Genomic DNA, 19,261 nt, shown 5'->3' with positions numbered 1-19,261 from the left:
ACCACTGACAAGTGGCTGAAGTCTGAAAAGCATTTAGAACGTGGGATGTCAGTTTGCATTTCATCTCAGCTCAAAGATGCTCTGAAACGCACAACCAAACATCACTTCCTTCTGTACCTGCACCAGTCACAGATGTGTGAGGGGGATGTAGGTATGAGAGCTATTTATATATCTCAAATGTGCAGGTTAGAGGAAGTGTAAGCATCTGACCTCCGCTCTCACAGGCACTTCATTGGGTTTAATTCACCCCAGGCTCGAGTTGAACGGAAGTTCAGCCCGGATGTGCAGACGAACAACTGTTAAAACTGGGTTTAGGAAGTCCAACTGTGATGAAAACACAGCTGAGGTGAGCAGTGGCTGACACCCTTGAGCAGAAACGGCCGAGTCTTTTGATGGAAAGCCAGTGTGGAGATATTGCTGAGAGAAAATATGAGAGCAAGGGAAGGAAAACGATTGCCTCGTGAGGAAGGGTAGATTTCATAACACTAAAATGTCCACATGCAGTGCCACTGCAGTAATGTGATTTGCACATTACCGCTCAATAAAGTTCACAATAAAGCATTATTTGCCATATGACCAGGTGGAATTAATAGAGTTACAGAGACAGTCCCCTGGAGCAACCTGAGGTTAAGTGCCTTGCTCATGGGCACAATGGGGATTGCTCCAGGATCGCCCCGGGATCGGCCTTTGCTCAGTTTAAACCTTCTGGTTACCAGCCCAGATTACAGAATAAGTAGAGATGTTTCATTATTTTTCCCATATTTTACATTGTTGCAGCTCCTCTCTTCTCAGTCTGTCAGTAACGCTCTGTTTAGTTCCTGTCTCTAAGCCCCTCCTTCTGAAAAGCACACTGTGCTCTGATTGGTCGGCTGGAGCAGTGTGTTGTGATCGATCAAGTGCTTTCAGTGTGTTTGGGAAATGTTTCAACACACTACTAACTAACTCAACCAGGCCCCGCCCCTTTATTCTGCGTATTAATTATTTAAATGAGGAATATTGTGGCGTGTTTGTTCCCGGAAGAAACTCAAGACTACAATGGAGGCGTTTCAGGGAGTTCAGAAACACTGACACTGATATACAGAATAACTCCGGCTGGAACTTTGCAAATTTTTTTTTTCTTTTTTTTTGCTCAATCGGCAACATTACACACTAAAGAAAGCTGAACATGTACAAAAGCATCCTTTAATATGGATTTTTCATCTGCAACATTTAACATTACAATTTATATACAGCTAAAAGTAGGGCTGTAGTCAAGACCACCTTTGTCGAGTCCAAGACAAGTCCAAGAGCAGGACTAGTCGAGTCCAAGTCAGGACCAAGTCCAAAGAGGTTCGAGTCCAAGACAAGACCGAGTCCAAAAAGGTTAGAGTCCGAGTCAAGACCAAGTCCAAAGAGGTTCGAGTCCAAGACAAGACCAAGTCCAAAGAGGTTCGAGTCCGAGTCAAGACCGAGTCCAAAAAGGTTTGAGTCCGAGTCAAGACCAAGTCCAAAGAGGTTCGAGTCCAAGACAAGACCAAGTCCAAAGAGGTTCGAGACCGAGTCAAGACCAAGTCCAAAGAGGTTCGAGTCCAAGACAAGACCAAGTCCAAAGAGGTTCGAGTCCAAGACAAGACCGAGTCCAAAAAGGTTCGAGTCCAAGTCAAGACCAAGTCCAAAGAGGTTCGAGTCCAAGACAAGACCAAGTCCAAAGAGGTTCGAGTCCGAGTCAAGACAGAGTCCAAAGAGGTTCGAGTCCGAGTCAAGACTAAAAAAGTCTAATGCATGACATTATCAAGACAATCATTATTGGGCTATTATTTGTTGATCTAAAAGCAAAAACAGTGTCAAAGAGCCGACTCTATTTTTACAAATATAGCCCATAGAAATTAAATCATTATGAAATAATGAATGATTTTAATTTTATTTAAAATAATTGACTAATTCAAAGAACGACAAAAAAATGATTATATAGGCCTAAAGGCGTACACAGATTTGTTTCGACTGTCTGATCAGCCTCACATTCTGTTCCTGTCAATCATACACGCGATGTCAACCAATTAAACTGCATGAGGGAGGGCCGAGCCAACTCACACACACACACACACACACACACACACACACACGGATAAACCGCGGATCGGGCGGATGACGTGACGAAAAATAATATTTTAATTAAATTCGGGCGGGTGGCGGTTGAACCAATCAAATGAAAAAAGTTTGCCACTAAGCAAACCTGAAAGCTATGAGCTCAGCTGTCAGTACTATTGGAGGAGGCCGCCCATTAATTAGATGTGCAAGGCAAGCAGGGAAGTTTTCAGGTTGTTATGGACAATTCAAAATGTGAATATTCACGTTGCACTAGCGGTGGACTTTCAGCGAGTTAAAACATTTATTTTTTAAAGAGCCGTTTGTGTGCTTACTGGGAATATAATAACCTGGACTCGGTCGAGACCAAAAGCCGAGACAAGTACGAGTCCGAATACCAGTGAGTCCGAGACAAGTCTGAGACCATAGAAAATGGTCTTGAGTCCGGACTCGAGTACTACAGCCCTAGCTAAAAGTAACTAAAAGTATCTTTTACTAAAAGTAAGAGATGGTCAGATGTTCTTGCTTCCTTTGAAGCACAAGATGCTTTTTGGATCATTCTCAAATCATGCTGAATTAGGATTTACACAACTTTGTAACTACACAGACATAAGAGTTGTTCTTTTCCACGAGAACGGTGCATTGCTCATGTCTGCAAAACGTCTTTTCGTGGAAAAACCACAGAGACACAAGGGAAACCTGCTTTAAGTGACCACAGAAAGCCCTCACACTGTAGCTTTGCCTGTCCCATTCCAGTCCGTTCCATTACATTTGAACACACACACTCAAGCTTGAGGAACTGAAAGGTGAGGTGTTGTAAGAATATGTGTATTTGGAGTCCCCAGGTCTTTGGTTGACATCCACAACGGCGAGTGTTGTATTCACTTAACCACACTGCACTATTGGGCCAATGGGTCTGTGCCCTTTCTTGTTCTGTCAGTATGATTTTTTTCCAAGAGACTGTAAAGTGCAGAACCTAAATGGCAAAGGACATTTGTCAAACATATATGAGCTGAAGTAAGGTAGTGTGTACCGCTCTCCTGGGCAGAAAACAACAACAAAATAAACCCATCAAAGTACCAGACAAACAAAGTTACTTCGACACAGAAATGTTAACACTGTACACGACACGTCCATCCATGAACACACACACACACACACACGAACACACACGCACACACACATATACGTGCACATGCATTCACACACATAAGATTCTGACTCATGGGTAGTTGACGCATAACATCCAATAACCTTTTTCCCCATCAATATGCAGATTTTAGGTTTATAACGATAATGAAATATATATAAGTAAAAAAAAGGGTGAGTAAATAATAACAGATTGTGATTTATTTCTTTAAATGTTTTATTGTTATGAACATGAATTATTTCATGTTATGGCTGATAAATACTCAAAGCAATAAATATCAAAATTATATACAATAAATAACGTTCAAAAGTTTGGGGTCGGTAAGATTTTTTTATGTTTTTGAAAGAGTCTCTTCTGCTCACCAAGGCTGCATTTATTTGACCAAAAATACAGTAAAAACAGTAATATTGTGAAATATTTTTACAAATTGAAATAGTGGTTTTCTATTTCATTATATATTAAAAATGTAATTTATTCCTGTGATGCAAAGCTGAATTTTCTGCATCATCACTCCAGTCTTCAGTGTCACATGATCCTTCAGAAATAACTCTAATATGATGATTTGCTGCACAAGAAACATTTCTGATTATTATCAACGTTGTAAATCATTTTGCTGATAAATATTTTTGTGGAAACCTTGATACATTTTTTTTTCTGAATCCTTTAATAAATAAAAAGTTAACAGAAAGAACAGCATCAATATGAAACATAAATCTTTTGTAACATTATAAATGTCTTTATTGTCACTTTAAATCAATTTAATGCATCCTTGCTGAATAAAAGTTAATTTAGTGACCACAAACTTTTGAACGGTAGTGTACTAAAAACGTAATGAATTTAGTTAGGGATAATGGGTAAAAAGATAATTGTTTTGTGTTTTGCTAAATATTACATTAAACAGTGTTATTACATAAATGGTGTCTTTAAAGTAAGGTAATTTAATTATAAAAATAGTGGAAATGATTCATTATTTTCAATTAAGAGTATAGTAAGTCACACTGCAGGACATCTACCTTAAAGTACTTCATGTCAACTACCCAAAGTACACATGCTCATTCAAATTCAAGACCAGAGACGGAAAACGTGCAAGCAATAAAGAGATTTAAATGGATACATACTTTGATACTCACCGACATAGCGGATGCGAAACCCCTTCTTATTGGTGCCGTGGTCAGCTGACCAGCGCAGGAGAAGCTGGTGGCCCGTGGTGGTGACGTTGAAGGGGGTCGGCAGGTCACCGCTCAATGTGGCCAGGGTCTGACTATGAATTGTGGGTCCTTCAAAAGAAACAGAAGAGAAAGACAATTTGCAGGAGGACTGTTATATCCAATTATACCTGTCAAAACAGATGAAACTCATAAAAGTAGCTTGGTGGACCAATATTTGAAAATACGTTTGGAAAATATCTTGAAAATAGGCAAAGCGGACAAAGTGTAGATAATAACAGCCTTGGCCACAAAGGCAGACTACTCTGTGAAAGGCATATACACACTTATTAGACTAATGCAAGTTCAAATTTCACCTTTCATATGTTGTATTTATAAAAAAAACAAAAAAAACATGACATGCTACAAAAGCCAATGCAACACTAACAGGCTAGTTTATATAAGAAAGAAGTCTACCATCAAAGACTTCCAGAATGTCGTATTCCTTCTCAGTCTGGAAAAACTCAAAATACATGGTGATGTTGTAGCCCTTCTCCACGTTGATGCTCCACGAACACATCTGTAGGTTGGGGTAACTGTCTGGGTAACCAGGGCTCAAAATCACCCCAGATGAGTCGAATCGAACATCATGAGCGGGACATTGCACTGTGGGGGAAAAAAACATTTTATTAGGTTTTCATTTAGTATGTATCAATAAGATGAGCATGTTTTATATGGTACTAATCATGTTTCCTATGACATTTAGCTTAGTTCAGTTCTATTCTATTCTAAACTGAAACTAACCAAAACCCAAGTAGACAAAGACATTGAGCAGCTCAGAGAAACTGAACTAGAATAGATAAGACAACACTAGACTCGACAAACCTACTAAATTAACCAGTAAATTAAATAAAACTACATTAAACTAGATAACCCAAGAAAAGACTACATTTCACTCAACAAACCTAGACCTGACAAGACTAAACTAAACCAAACTACATTCGACTCAAAAAAACCTACACTAGATGAGACTGACCAAACTCGAGTAAACTAAAACTAACCTAACTCGACAAAACTGAAATCAGCTCAGAGAAACTAAACTAAACTAGATAAGAAATGTCAAGTGTTGTCTTATCTAGTTTCGTTTAGTTTCTTTGAGCTGATTTCGGTTAGTTTAGTTTTTGTCTTGTCTAGGATTGTTGAGTCAAATGTAGTCTTGTATTATGTAGTTTAGTCTAGTTTTATTTAGTTTAGTCCAGTTTGGTTAGGTTGATTTAGTCAGGTCTAGTTTAGGTTTGTTGAGTTGAGTTCAAACCTAAACTAGACTATTAATCTAACCAAACTGGACTAAACTAAATAAAACCAGACTAACCTAGATAACACATGACAAGACTACATTTGACCCAACAATCCAAGAAAAAACTAAACTGACTGAAATCAGCTCAGAGTAACTAAACTAAACTAGATAAGAGAACACTTGACTCATCAAACCTAAACTAGACTAATAGCCTAACCAAACTGGACTAAACTAAATAAAACCAGACTAACCTAGATAACACAAGACAAGACTACATTTGACCCAACCATCCAAGAATAAACTAAACTAACTGAAATCAGCTCAGAGAAACTAAACGAAACTAGATAAGAGAACACTTGACAAATCAAACCTAAACTAGACTAATAGCCTAACCAAACCGAACTAAACTAAATTAAACCAGACTAACCTAGATAACAAGACTACATTTGACCCAACCATCCAAGAAAAAAACTAAACTGACTGAGATCAGCTCAGAGAAACTAAACTAAACTAGATAAGAGAACACTTGACAAATCAAACCTAAACTAGACTAATAGCCTAAACCAAACTGAACTAAACTAAATAAAACCAGACTAACCTAGATAACAAGACTACATTTGACCCAACCATCCAAGAAAAAACTAAACTGACTGAGATCAGCTCAGAGAAACTAAACTAAACTAGGTAAGAGAACACTTGACTCATCAAACCTAAACTAGACTAATAGCCTAACCAAACTGGACTAAACTAAATAAAACTAGACTGACTGAAATCAGCTCAGAGAAACTAAACTAAACTAGATAAGAGAACACTTGACAAATCAAACCTAAACTAGACTAATAGCCTAACCAAACTGAACTAAACTAAATAAAACCAGACTAACCTAGATAACACAAGACAAGACTACATTTGACCCAACCATCCAAGAAAAAAACTAAACTGACTGAAATCAGCTCAGAGAAACTAGATAAGAGAACACTTGACTCATCAAACCTAAACTAGACTAATAGCCTAACCAAACTAAACTAAACTAAATAAAACCAGACTAAACTAGATAACAAGACTACATTTGACTTAACAATCCTAGACAAGATGAACTAACCTAACTCGAATAAACCAAACTGAATTAATCTAAGAAAAAACTGTGAAGACAAACCTAAACAAAACTAAACTTGACCGCGAGCTACAGTAACCTAATGAAACTCAACAAAACTCGACTACACTAAGCTAAACTACAAGAATGAAATAGTAAAACAATGAACCATATTAGTGAATTCAATTTATACTAGTTAAGCGAATACAATATTCACCAAATGAATTCAGGTCTGGTATATATTAATCTCAACAGTTCCTTAGATTTAACACAGTACCATATTTTGGTTACACTTTATTTTACACTTTATTATGTACATACAGGATACTTACCCAAGAAAGTACTGGTAATATAAGGTAACTACATGGGTTTAGGTTTAGGGTTAGTACCTAGTAATTACTCAATTATTTAATTGCTATAATAAGCACATAGTATGTAGATGCATGATTTGACGGTAAAATAAAGTGCTACCCATATTTCTTCAAAAACTGTGGGTGGTCATCGTCTGTCATCTTGCAAAAGACAATTTTTCATCAAGTCAGCCTGAAATGTTACATACTCTGCAAAACACTTCATGAGCTCTTCTGCTCCGTGGCTCACTTTGTTTATTCCCCTCCGAAACTGCTTTAATGTGCATGACAAATGATTGAACTACCGTTTCCAGGCACTTTCCTGAATCTAAGCACAGGACACATTCTAACAAAGTGAGTGCTCTCTCGTGGGGATGCAGGGAGAAGGATGGAGCCATGAAAGATTAATGGCGGCAGCTGTTTGAGCCACTAAACTCCAAGAGTCGCATCACTCATCGGCAGAGAACGTGAGGGAAGAAGCAGTGACAGGGAATGACTGAGCTCTTCATGGCCTATCAGCAATACCACCTATGATCACATTTTACCCTCCATTACATGTATGATGCTCGTTTGAGTGATTCGATCTTATAGTCTATCGTTCCCAGTATCCTGCCATTTACTCGTGGACGGAGGTTGGATGTTTCCATGGCAACATGCTTTAACACACTGAAACCTTTAACCCTGGTTCAGTGCTGCGTTACGGTGTCTAAGAGACCAGGGTGCGAACTACGGGGGAGTTAATGAGACATGCGCTTCCCTGAAAACGGGATTTGTGAAATTTTGACAATGTGTTATTCTGAAGTGCAATTTCAGTTTTGTGTAATGTGATCATCGTGGATTATTATGTGTACAATAGCAAAAGGTAAGGCATGATATTCCCAGTTATGTGTTGTGGCTGGGTTGTTATAGGACTGCGTGACTCTCGATGTCTTAGGCAGCCTATTTACAGAGTATTTGTGGAAAACAAAGCAAAACAAGTGGGCTCCCCCAAAGGACACGGTATAGCTCGAACACTGTAGGAGACGATGCATTAGTGCATTAGGCACATAATCCTGGTAAACGGAAGCTGGTGGTTCTGTGTGGTGGTGTTGAGTGTTTTAAGGTATCCAGTAATTTAACATCTGTGACTTTATTCTAGAAGAGTATGCCCACCTTGGCAGGAGGGAGGGTTTCCATCCATCTGAAGCCGTTCTCCAAGCCTGCACGTCAAAATCTCACTCCCCACCAGGCTGAATCCGGGGTGACAGCGATAGCGGATAATATCACCTGATATACAGAGAAAATGATCAAGCATCTGTTTAATTAGTTGGGACAGCGAACCTCCGTAGCTTTAATGGAGAAAGATGGCCGATATTCGGCTGTGATGTATATAGTTTAGCGCTAAACTTGAAGAGGTTGATAATTGAGCTGTAAAAACAGCAGCGTTTGCAGCCCTGTCTAATGAATTGCATGTATTGGCTTTGCATGACAACCCTTCCACCATCGCCTAACTAAAAATAATCATGCGTAAGCACCTGGAAAACATCTCAGCTATGACGCATCCTATGCGGAGAAGCGTTCCTGTGCTCTGCCAGTGTCTAGGCAACAGGGCAAGGTGAATCTCCTTTACAGTATTGGCCTAATTTCTGTGGCACCCATCAAAAGCAGGCTTGATTTTTCATGCAAACATGATTGTGCTATGAATGGGTACTATTTCTGTAGTCACTTTGGCACTGAGTGCATATGAGAGTTGACTTCTGGAATGAGTTGAGACTTCTGTAACAGGTGGATGTACGTATGCAAAGCACAACACATACTTGCAAGGAGCATAAATTGCATTATAGTAGATGTTGTATTAGTGCCCTATCCATTTCTTAATTGAAAAGTTCCCTGCAAAATGAAAATTCTGTCATCATTTTCCCTCATGTCATTCCAAACCCCTTTGACTTTCTTCTGAGCAACACAAGCGTTTTTATTTTCTGTACAAAGAAAGCCAACGGGGAAATCCAAAACTATAGTATGGAGATAAAACACTGAGACATTTTTCAAATGGATTATTTGGGTGCTCTGCTGAGGAAAGAAAGTCACACATGTTTGGAAAAATTTTTTGGGGGGAATAAACCCTTATGGGAATGATGACTGATAGCTTTCTCCAGGTATTAAAGACAATCAAACAGTCAGAGAAATGGTATTTAAAGGGTAACTCTCGCCAAAATTGAACCTAGGCTCTTTTTGTTAATCTACCCGAATCAAACCTTTGTGTAAAAGCATAATTAGAAAGGAAACGGCACTTTTAAGATTGACCGTATTTTCGTTTTGGGTCAAATTGCCTTGTGAATGGGAGTGAATGGGGCTCTTCTATGATCAGGCTTGGGAGGGTTACTTTAAAAATGTATTCCGTTACAGTTACAAATTACTTCATAAAAAAAAGTATTCAGTAACGTAATCCAAGTACTATAATATGAAAGTAATGTAACTGATTACTTTTGGATTACTTCAAGGTCACGTATATAAATAAAGTCAAGCAAGAAGAAATATTATAAAAAAATTAATAATTATTTATAAAAAAATTGGTCCAGTGTACAATATTTGCAAAATATACACACATGCCTGAATATATATTTATTTAAAGGGCTATACAGACATCTAGTGGCTAATGTATGGTATTACAGATTATTTTGTTTTATTTTTTACAAATTTTTAACTAAAAAATAAAAATACAACATTTACAATTTTTACACAATCTACATTTTAGTTTATTTTAAAATAGGCCTACATGTTGACTAAAGCCGTGATCTTTCTTAATTTGCCTGAATGAACTTGGGGCGTTGGCAGTGGGAGTTCCCCTACGTTACCTAGACAGCGAACATCCCGTTACGCGAGAAAAGATTAAGAAAGGACATTTTGGGTACTAAAAAAGCTACTCTCCTAATTTCTACAAAATAGCAGCGGAATTTCCATTAATTAAAAGCGATTTTACCCGCAGGCAGCATCGTTTCTACTAGCAGCAGTGATTCAATCTGCGTCTGAGGAGATTGTAGAAAGCTGTTATTTGCGCATGCACCAGCGCATGGCACACGTGAGTCATTACTGGCAACAGAACCAGGAACTACTGTATAATCAAGCAGCGCTTAATATAGTGTTATTATGCCAAAATACTTATTTATTTAGTTTTAAATGAAACCATTGTAATCCTGAAAGTATTCCCCCTTTTTTCAAAATGTAACTATAATCTGATTACTACGTTTTTTGACGTAACTGTAACGGATTACAGTTACTGGATTTTTGTATCCTGATTACATAACGCCGTTACATGTATTCCGTTACTCCCCAACCCTGTCTATGATAGCATCAAAATCACTATTTTTAAAACACTAAGAAGGCTCGACACAACATGAAACTTTGCAGGAAGTATCACCAGGGGCTCTACACATGAACTCCAGCATTGACTACATTGTTTGTGTACACAAAATTGACTAAAAAGAAAGATATTGGTGACCAGAGCCCCTGGTGATACTTCCAGCAAAGTTTCATGTTGTGTCGAGCCTTCTTAGTGTTTTAAAAATAGTGATTTTGATGCTATCATAGAAGGCATTTTGACCTAAAACGAAAATACGGTCAAACTTAAAAGTGGCGTTTCCATTCTAATTATGCTTTTAAACGAAAGTTTGACTCGGGTAGATTAACAAAAAGAGCCTAGGTTCAATTTTGGTGAGAGTTACCCTTTAAAGTATCAAGTATTTAGGGCCAGTGCAAACCCTCTTTTGATGTTAAAAAACTACTTTCAGCATTTACTAAAAACACATAGTGAAAAATTAGCACTGAAAAGGCAAAGTTATTTTTGCAGCTGAACTTATTGCATATGCATTTGTGTGAGTTTCCCTTTAAGGTGCCAAATTTGTGGGAGGAGAGTATTTAAATGAATCACGCAAGGTAATTTACTAAGGTTTGTGCTTACACAAACAGTACATTTAATGCTGTTTGTGCCCTAATTTACCATCCAAACAAAGCAAGTCTTAAACCAGACGCTGATTTGCGCTGCTCCTGGTAGATTGAGTTGGTCATTATAGAAATGATCCGGCTGCATCTGTGTTTTTAATTTGCGTGTCGTCAGTAGATCACGTGCAGAACTTTCTCATCTTCGTAAATCTGTAAATCTGGCCCTTATACTCTTCAGGAGCAATACAAAAACAGGATAGGAGAATGTATTTTTTAATTGAAAAAATTCTCTTTTAACCCTCTAGGCGCCACGGTCGAGTTTACTCGACAAGATGCGGCACTGAATAAAACGGCCGATTTTGTCAAATAGGGTGTCAAATTTCGTTCGACCTCCCCTCCACTAGATGGCAGACATGTTATACTTCATCCCGACTCAAAAAAATGTCATGCTTCTATACAAAATCTACGAGCTAGAACGCATTGAATCAGTGCGAACAAAAGCGGAGCTAGTGCAAGAGTGAACCATTTTATCAGAGCAATATTGTCAACGTCAGCGAGTATTTGCATTAGATTATTATTATTATTATTATTATTATATAATGACATCAATAAAGCTTACCCTCAATGAAGTGTTGGGTGTTTTATTCGCGGACCCTGATTCTGAAGGGGAATATCTGCCTTCAGAAGATGACGGTGATTCTGAAAGTGAAAGTGTAGCCCTACACCAAGCACAAACGGTGAATCCTTTGCCCAATGTAACTTTAGATGGTCCTTTTCCCGATGTCAGTGGTGGGAACAATGTTTCCCGGGGTCGGAGTGTTCATCGCGAAGTTAGCAGGTGTGTTAGTGTTGTGGGGAACGAGGGGGGAGATTTTTACCGTGTAACTTCCCGCGATCCATGTAACTTCCCGCGATCGCGGCGGCCACAGTATTGTGGTGGAGACTTTGTCTAATGCCACTGGGTATGTTAGACGAGGTCGAAGTATACATAGGACCGTTAGTGGGCAACGTGGAGGCAGGGTGCAGAGTCGCAATGACAATGACAGTAGTCCGAGCTGTGCACACTCGGCGCGCGCGCGAGGCAGATCTGGCCGCGCCCGCGCTGCTCGTAGCAGGAGCAGAGGCTGTGTGACACGGGGCAGAGGGGCTATTATGTATAGTTTATCGCAAGCTGATGGGAATGCCGGCTTTGAGTACTTGGCCAATGAGGATGAGTACCAAAGTTGGATCACACACTTTGATCAGCCAGTGGGATATCTGGGGGAAAGAGAACTCTCCAATGCCAATTCGCCCCTAGATTTTCTATCACTCTTTCTCCTTTGTGTTGTGCCTTGCAATGAGAGGTACCACACCATGAAACACTTCTAGAAATGTCACCTGGATGGATAGGGAGTCATTATCTCTACAGCAAAAGGCCTGCTACATAAATTCTTTCTTTTTTTTTTTTTGTCTGCCATTTAATAGTAATGATTTACACTGTTGATTTACTATCTATTTCCCTGACCATTTAGTAGTGAACAATGTGTTCTTTTTTGTGTGTTCATGTCCTTGTGATGTGTGCGTCTTTGTCAGCTAAAAAAAAAAAAACCCAAAAAACATCAACAAAAACCGCTACATGCATTCGGTTTGTTTCTACCATTTATTAGTAATGATTTACACAGTTTGTTTACTACTTACTATTTACCTGAGCATTCAGTATTGTGCAATATAGCATACAGAAGGTGAGGGACATTTGGGGGGAAAGAAGTGCTGCATTTTATCATTTAAACGTGATTTTTCATAAAAATTCTATAATCCAAGATGGCCGCCACCATATGACGTCATAATAAGCAAATTAGATGGGAAAATGTAATCCCTACATAAACTTTGGGTCATCCTTAATATTTCTCTAATTTACAGAAAGTCTCTATCTTTTATCACTTTTAAGATATAGCCTTTTGAAATTAAGATGTCAAAATCGAACGTTTTAGGAAAAAACCTCTGGCGCCTAAAGGGTTAAATAAATCTGGTATGCTGGACCTCAAACCAACCCTTCAGAATCAGACCCAGTTTTATTAACGAAAGCAGTGTTGTGTGTTCATACCTATCTCTAACTCATTATCCTCCATCAGGATATCTGCGTTTGAAACCTCTGGGGGAGGCTGGCAGACTCGTAACTGGTAGGCTGCAAAACAAGAGGAGGAAAGATGTGGTTACAAAGATTTGTTAGGTTTTTAGAGATTCAAAACTGCAATAAAAAATCTTTAAAGAGGAACAACATTTTTTATTTAGCATTTATATATTATTAATCCATGGACTCATCTGTACTAATTTATCTCTAAAAGTTCTTCCCCACCCTATAGCCCATCTCAGAATAGTTTCAATTCACATACTTATGCTTTTATATGTGTGATATTTGACCATTGTTCTGCTAATTTTAGTCTGCAAAATCCATTCATTCAAAAAGAGTCCATGCGATTGGGAATTTTTCAGATTTGGCAACGGGTTCAAGCTGCTCAAGCTGCGTTAACTAACAAAGTGATTTCTGTGTGAAGTGTGCTTCATACATCGCTACATCATTGACATTAGACAACATTTGCACCTTATGTCTGTAAATATGTGCGTGGAGGACTTTGCAGACCAGTTGTGAACCTGATAGGTGGGCATTATCACATGACAGAGTCCCACCTTTATATGCATATCCCGGAAATCGAGCGAGCGATATATAGCATATAATATATGGGGGGAATGAGTTTTTGCAAGGTGGGATGTCTGCAGAGCAATGAGCCAATCACAGCGACATGTAACTTCATGAGACTTTTCTTACTTTGTTTAGCCAATATTCCCACCATACTGAAGGAAAGCAAAGTAGACGCTGAACCTCTCAAAAACTTTACCCACTGGCATCGTTTTTTAACAGACTAATATTGACGTACACACTATTCAATGTCATATTTCATAATACTTCCAGGTTTATTTTGGTACAGCCCATTATTTTCTCATTCAAATTTTCCTCTGAAAAAAACGCCCCTGGCGCAGTGTGACGTTCGGCACAGTTGCGTTGGCATCCAGTCAGTACTAATGACAGAGGAGCCTGCCGTGACAAATAATGATGTGATTAAGTAGGGTGACACTGAGGCGCATGGAAGGGTGACTATCACTGCGCTACGGGTCGCTCCGCGACGCTAACACAGAGCCTTATCAATCGCTGGCATCTCTGACAGCGGATCCACGCCCAAGCAAAGTGAGCGTGTCACAGTCGTTGAAATCGCCAAGAACAAAATGACTCGCATAATGAGCAAATCACTTAAGAGGAGAAGGAATTAACCACATTTATCCAGACACGGATTGCATGAGTAATGCATTTGTTGTGTGAATGCAACAGCGCTGCGGCCCATTCCTGTGCAATGCATAGATAGCCGTGAGGGTTGATGATAATTACGGAGTAGCTTTGCACCGAGTTAATTACTCTGGTATTAATGAAAACCGCGAACACAACAGGACCTCAAAGTTCGACACAAAGCCATAACTGTCAAGACTTCAGATTGATTAAGATGGATATCAGGAGCTCTTGGCTTTGAGGAGGCGGAAGACGCTGGCTTTGTCTTCTCCTGCCAAGCTGAGGTTGGAAACACACTAATTAACTATTGAAGCCCACTTAGCATGTGGCTCATCTCAGCTTGCCTCCTAACGGGTTTCCTGTTGTGTTTTGGGGTAAGTGGCCAAAGTGGAACGGGAACAAAAGGGGCAGCCCTGATCAGGAGCCATGTGGCTCAAGTCACTGTTCTTCTATAGAAGAGGCTTTTCAAGTGGGTGTGAAAAAGAAGGAAAAACAGTGGGTTGTGATTTAAACACACACACACAAACAAAATGAGTAATTACAAAACTCCTGGCTTTTTTTTTTGTCCAGTGTTTTTCTTTGATGACTCAGGGACCAGGGAAGGCGGATGCGGATAGCACATGTGTGTGTGTGTGTACTTCTGAGAGCCATTAGAACGAGACTTTAGAATCAAGTCTTTAAAATGGGCTGCTTGGCGCTTCTCTAACTCAGAGATGCTTCTTTGATGCCCTTGGTGTCTGGACTGAATATTGAGTAAAGCCCCACTAATAAACCTGAGTGAATTTGGAGGGCATGATCTCTGCATTTGAGAGCCCATTTCGAGCTCATAATCATATTCCATAGATTCCTGTCTAAGCTGCTTTGGCTAGATTGGCTTTAAAACACTGGAGGATGCGACATCAGAGAGCAGATTGGCAGACCCGACAGAGCCCTATTATGATTAGATAACATACTAAATACTAGATGAATATTTCAGTTTAATGGATGGTAATTTCTTACTAATTCATATCAAAGCAGTTGGTGGAAATAAAGTTGTCTTTCAGGCTCGGTGTCCCATTTACTCAGAATCAAATAGAATCAAAGCTAAACTCATTATGATGGAACGGGGTATTCCCAGGGCAAATCTGAGTAAATATAGACGATCCTTTCCCTTTGTTATGCATTCGCATCACAGTCTAAAATATCTGCAGATGGAAAATTAGTCATCTGCAATTCAATCCACGAAAGACGGGCGAAGAAACTGAACTCGCCGAGTGATAAAACAATATGGTCTGGAGCAGAAAATCAAGTTTTTACTTCAACATACAACATTAAATATGTATGAAGTGTTAAAAGGACAACTCAATCATAATTCTGACATAATTTACTCACCCTCATGTCTTTCTAAGCCTTGGTGGAACAAAAAAAGGTGTTATTTAAAATTTCATATGATGGTTTCAGGACACTATGGGCCCTATTTTAATGATCTGAAATGCAAGTATCAAAAGCGAAACGCAAGTAACTTTGTGGGCGGCTCTCGGGCGCTGTTCAAATCAAATCTAAAATGGGTTGGTCTGAAGTTGCTACATTACTCATAGGTGTGGTTTGGTTGTAACGTGAAATAAACCAATCAGAGCGACATCTCACATTCCCTTTAAGAGCAGGCGCGCTTGTTCCATGGCGGATTGCTATTATAACGGCGGATTTGCCAGACGCACGCCAGGAGCGGTTCACAGCCGAGGAGACCGACGTTCTCGTCAGGGCCGTAAAACACAGAGAAGTGACATTGTATGGGGATGGAGAAACCCACCCAAATTAGCTTCGGTTAAACAGGCGTATAATAATTTGGGTAAATGTGTAAGCTAGATTTATGCCTATTTTTTCACATCTTCATGGACACCACAATGATTTCCCTCATGTGGAATATTTTCCTTGTAATTATGTATGGTTTCAAAAATGTCAGAATAGTGTATTCAAAGTGTATGTGCGTTGTGCACACGTTACATTATGGCCAAGCATGCGCCCTTAAAATAGTATCTGAATAACGCGCCACTGACTTTAGACTAGGTTTTTCCTGGTCTGTGGCGGAATTGTTTTCAGAAACTGCAAAATAGCACCAGGGAACGTCCCGGGAGCACAAGTTCATTCCCTAATTTACCGACGTGCGTCTGTGGAGGGAAAAGTCCGCTGTGCGTCGGGTGCAAAATAGGAATGATACATGCGTTGGTGTACAAAGTCAATTGCGCTGGGTGCATGGACAATATATATTATTATACTTTTATGATGTTATTTTTTTATGACTGCGTCTGGTCCCCATCCATTTTCATTGTATGGAAGAGAGCGTTTTCTTGTATTTTGAACTTGTATTTTGTGTTCCACAGAAAAAAGAAAGTCATTCAAGATTGGAACAACAAAGTGAGTATATAATGAGTGAGTATATATTGCAGATGAAATTTAGCTCTGTAGCTAATTCTGGGACAGTTTCTTGCTGTCCATTGTCCCTGTCAAATAAATAAAAATAAAAATGAAAATGAAATGAAATAAAATTATTTTAATTATTAGGTGAACTATCGCTTCAGTAAGGGCTTTAGGGAAACCTAATTTGCTAATCAGACTAATCAGAGAACTATACATAACATTGTGATTGTTGGTGCGACTCGCAGTCGTTTTCCCTCAATACGTCTCAGAGTCATTAACCCCGAGTGAAAGCTGACAAGGGCCGAGGATCAATATGAAAGCATGTAACAAACTATAAATACTAGTCAGCAGCCCGAGGTCAATATGATCAGTGTAAACGTAAGTCACTTTATTTGCCTGCTGGGGATAGAAATGACACAGTATTGCCAGATAATCATTCAAACAGAATGCACGAGTTTGCAGATCATCTCAGGTTCCCAAAAAGTATCTTAAATCATTCAATATCCCACACAGGCAAATGATATAGGGCTTAAACAGTTTAAATTCAACTTGCGTTGTTAAAGTAAACCCCATAGCGGTCGGTGAGGAGTTGGATTCGATAAACTGGTATAACATGTCTATGAATGGAGCCTGACATGTGGGGTTATCATCATTAACTAAAATTAAAGACATTTCTGTTAACTGAAAAAAAAATCAAATAAAATATTATGGTTACTTGAAAAAAGTGAAAATGTGAAATGTTGCCTTAATCGGCAATAAACTGAAATAAGTTGAAGTTGAAGCACTAAAATGATTTACTTGAAATTAAAATAAATTGTTATACCTGTTTTAGTTTAGTTTTCACTCTGTTCGATTGTTTCCCATTTTCCTGTGTTCCCTGGCTGTTAATTAGTTCTTATGTATCGGACGTAGGCCAGTAAGAGCTGTGCGTGTAAACCTCACTCCCCTGATCTCCCACATCGAATCCCGCTCGGAAAGGGTCGATTCGGACCGGTTACACTTACAATACACACCTGTTTCTGTTCTACTCATTATCTCCCTGCTTTATATACCCATAGTTTCCTAAATTTCTTTGTCCGGTATTGTTGGTATTAAGGGTAGTTGTTATTCTGATACTCCTGCGTGTTTACATTGCTTATTAAAAGACTCTTTTATTTAACTTTAATTTTGTGCGTGTTCATCTACCTGACAACAATATATAATATAGTATATTATATAGGGCTGGGTAAAAAATATAAATTTCTCGATTTTAATCGATTATCATTTTTACGAACCAATATCGATTCTTAAATCCCAAGAATCGATTAGTCATCCTGTTTTTAGTTGATGAATGAATGTAACATTGTAGCGCGCATCCCATTGCAGACAGCCACCATTTAAATGTTTATATTTCATATAACTTTATTATTATAAAAAAAAATAAAAGTGTAATTTAAGTGTTTGTATACAAATCAGTTAATTTTTACCTTCAATATTATAGTAGGCTAATGAAGCCTATAGGCTACAACTGACTCCCATAGTTTACAGCATTAGTTAAGAGATATGTTTTCCTTGAGAAAATTTGCCATGTATTGTACCTGATATCCATAATAATCCATTTTGAATCGAAATCGAATCGAATTGCAAGCTTGTGAATCGAAATCGAATCGCATTGTGAAATTTGTGTCAATACCCAGCCCTAATATTATATACTGTAATATCCTATATACATATACTATAACACCAAATATTATATCCTATACTATTATAAACTATAATAAAACTAAAATAAAAATAACACTGGTGTGGAGCGTCTCACCATGATAACTGAGCACAAAGAAACCACTTCCACTGAAGTCACTGTGGAACTTGATGAGGATCTGGTTGGATGTGCTGTAGACAGACTCCAGGGCTGTGTTCCCACTGAACTGACCGATCTGGGGCGAACTCTGGTCTGGACCATCCCTGCAAAACACACAAATCAACATTTATCCACAACTACATCCAATTAGAAAGGCCTACGTCCGCTGATGTACTGGATTTAGAAGAAAAGCAGTGTATTTATATATCTTTTTTGCACAAAACCCACATGCAATCTAGTTTGATTCGGCACTAAAGCAGCCTGAGTATTTAAGTGAAGTCATTGTCACTCCTTTTAGTGCAAACACACCTCCTTTCTAGGAAAATGAAGCTCATTATACATTCCGCCTAGTTTCACCTGGTGCAGTTACCGTTGCACTTATAGCCAAATCAGGGGGGAAAAAAAGCTTTATAAGTGGGCATAATGTCAAGCATACTTTTGCCATTTAAATTAGGGTCCTAAAACAACACAAACAAATTTTGTGTGTGTGTGTGTGTGTGTGTGTGTGTGTCCTGAAACAGCCAGTAAAGAATCTGCAGTTACACATAGAGTTAATAAATTAAACAGTTTAAGACTCAACTCCACTCTCCCTCAAAGTACTTTATAAATGTGACTTTAACCTAGTGGCCCAGCAAAAATAATGACTCTGCAATTACACTGAGAGCAAATAAACTACGTGCTTCATACT

General features: G+C 38.8%; 1 protein-coding gene across 1 annotated transcript in view; it reads right to left on the bottom strand.

Moving 5' to 3' along the window:
* csmd3b (CUB and Sushi multiple domains 3b) overlaps window positions 1-19,261 on the bottom strand; it is a 466,880-nt gene that overhangs the window by 70,588 nt on the left and 377,031 nt on the right. The window contains exons 45-49 of the mRNA XM_082185594.1: window positions 18,532-18,677; window positions 13,101-13,181; window positions 8,252-8,365; window positions 4,837-5,025; window positions 4,345-4,491 (exon numbers count right to left, since the gene is read on the bottom strand). Coding sequence (XP_082041720.1) covers window positions 4,345-4,491; window positions 4,837-5,025; window positions 8,252-8,365; window positions 13,101-13,181; window positions 18,532-18,677 — 677 coding nt within the window. The remainder of the gene's footprint in view (window positions 1-4,344; window positions 4,492-4,836; window positions 5,026-8,251; window positions 8,366-13,100; window positions 13,182-18,531; window positions 18,678-19,261) is intronic.

Source organism: Leuciscus leuciscus (assembly GCF_965113295.1).
Source record: "Leuciscus leuciscus genome assembly, chromosome: 12".
Lineage (NCBI taxonomy): Eukaryota > Metazoa > Chordata > Actinopteri > Cypriniformes > Leuciscidae > Leuciscus > Leuciscus leuciscus.
The sequence above is the reverse complement of the archived record's forward strand: the minus strand, read 5'-3'. Positions and strand labels throughout refer to the sequence as shown.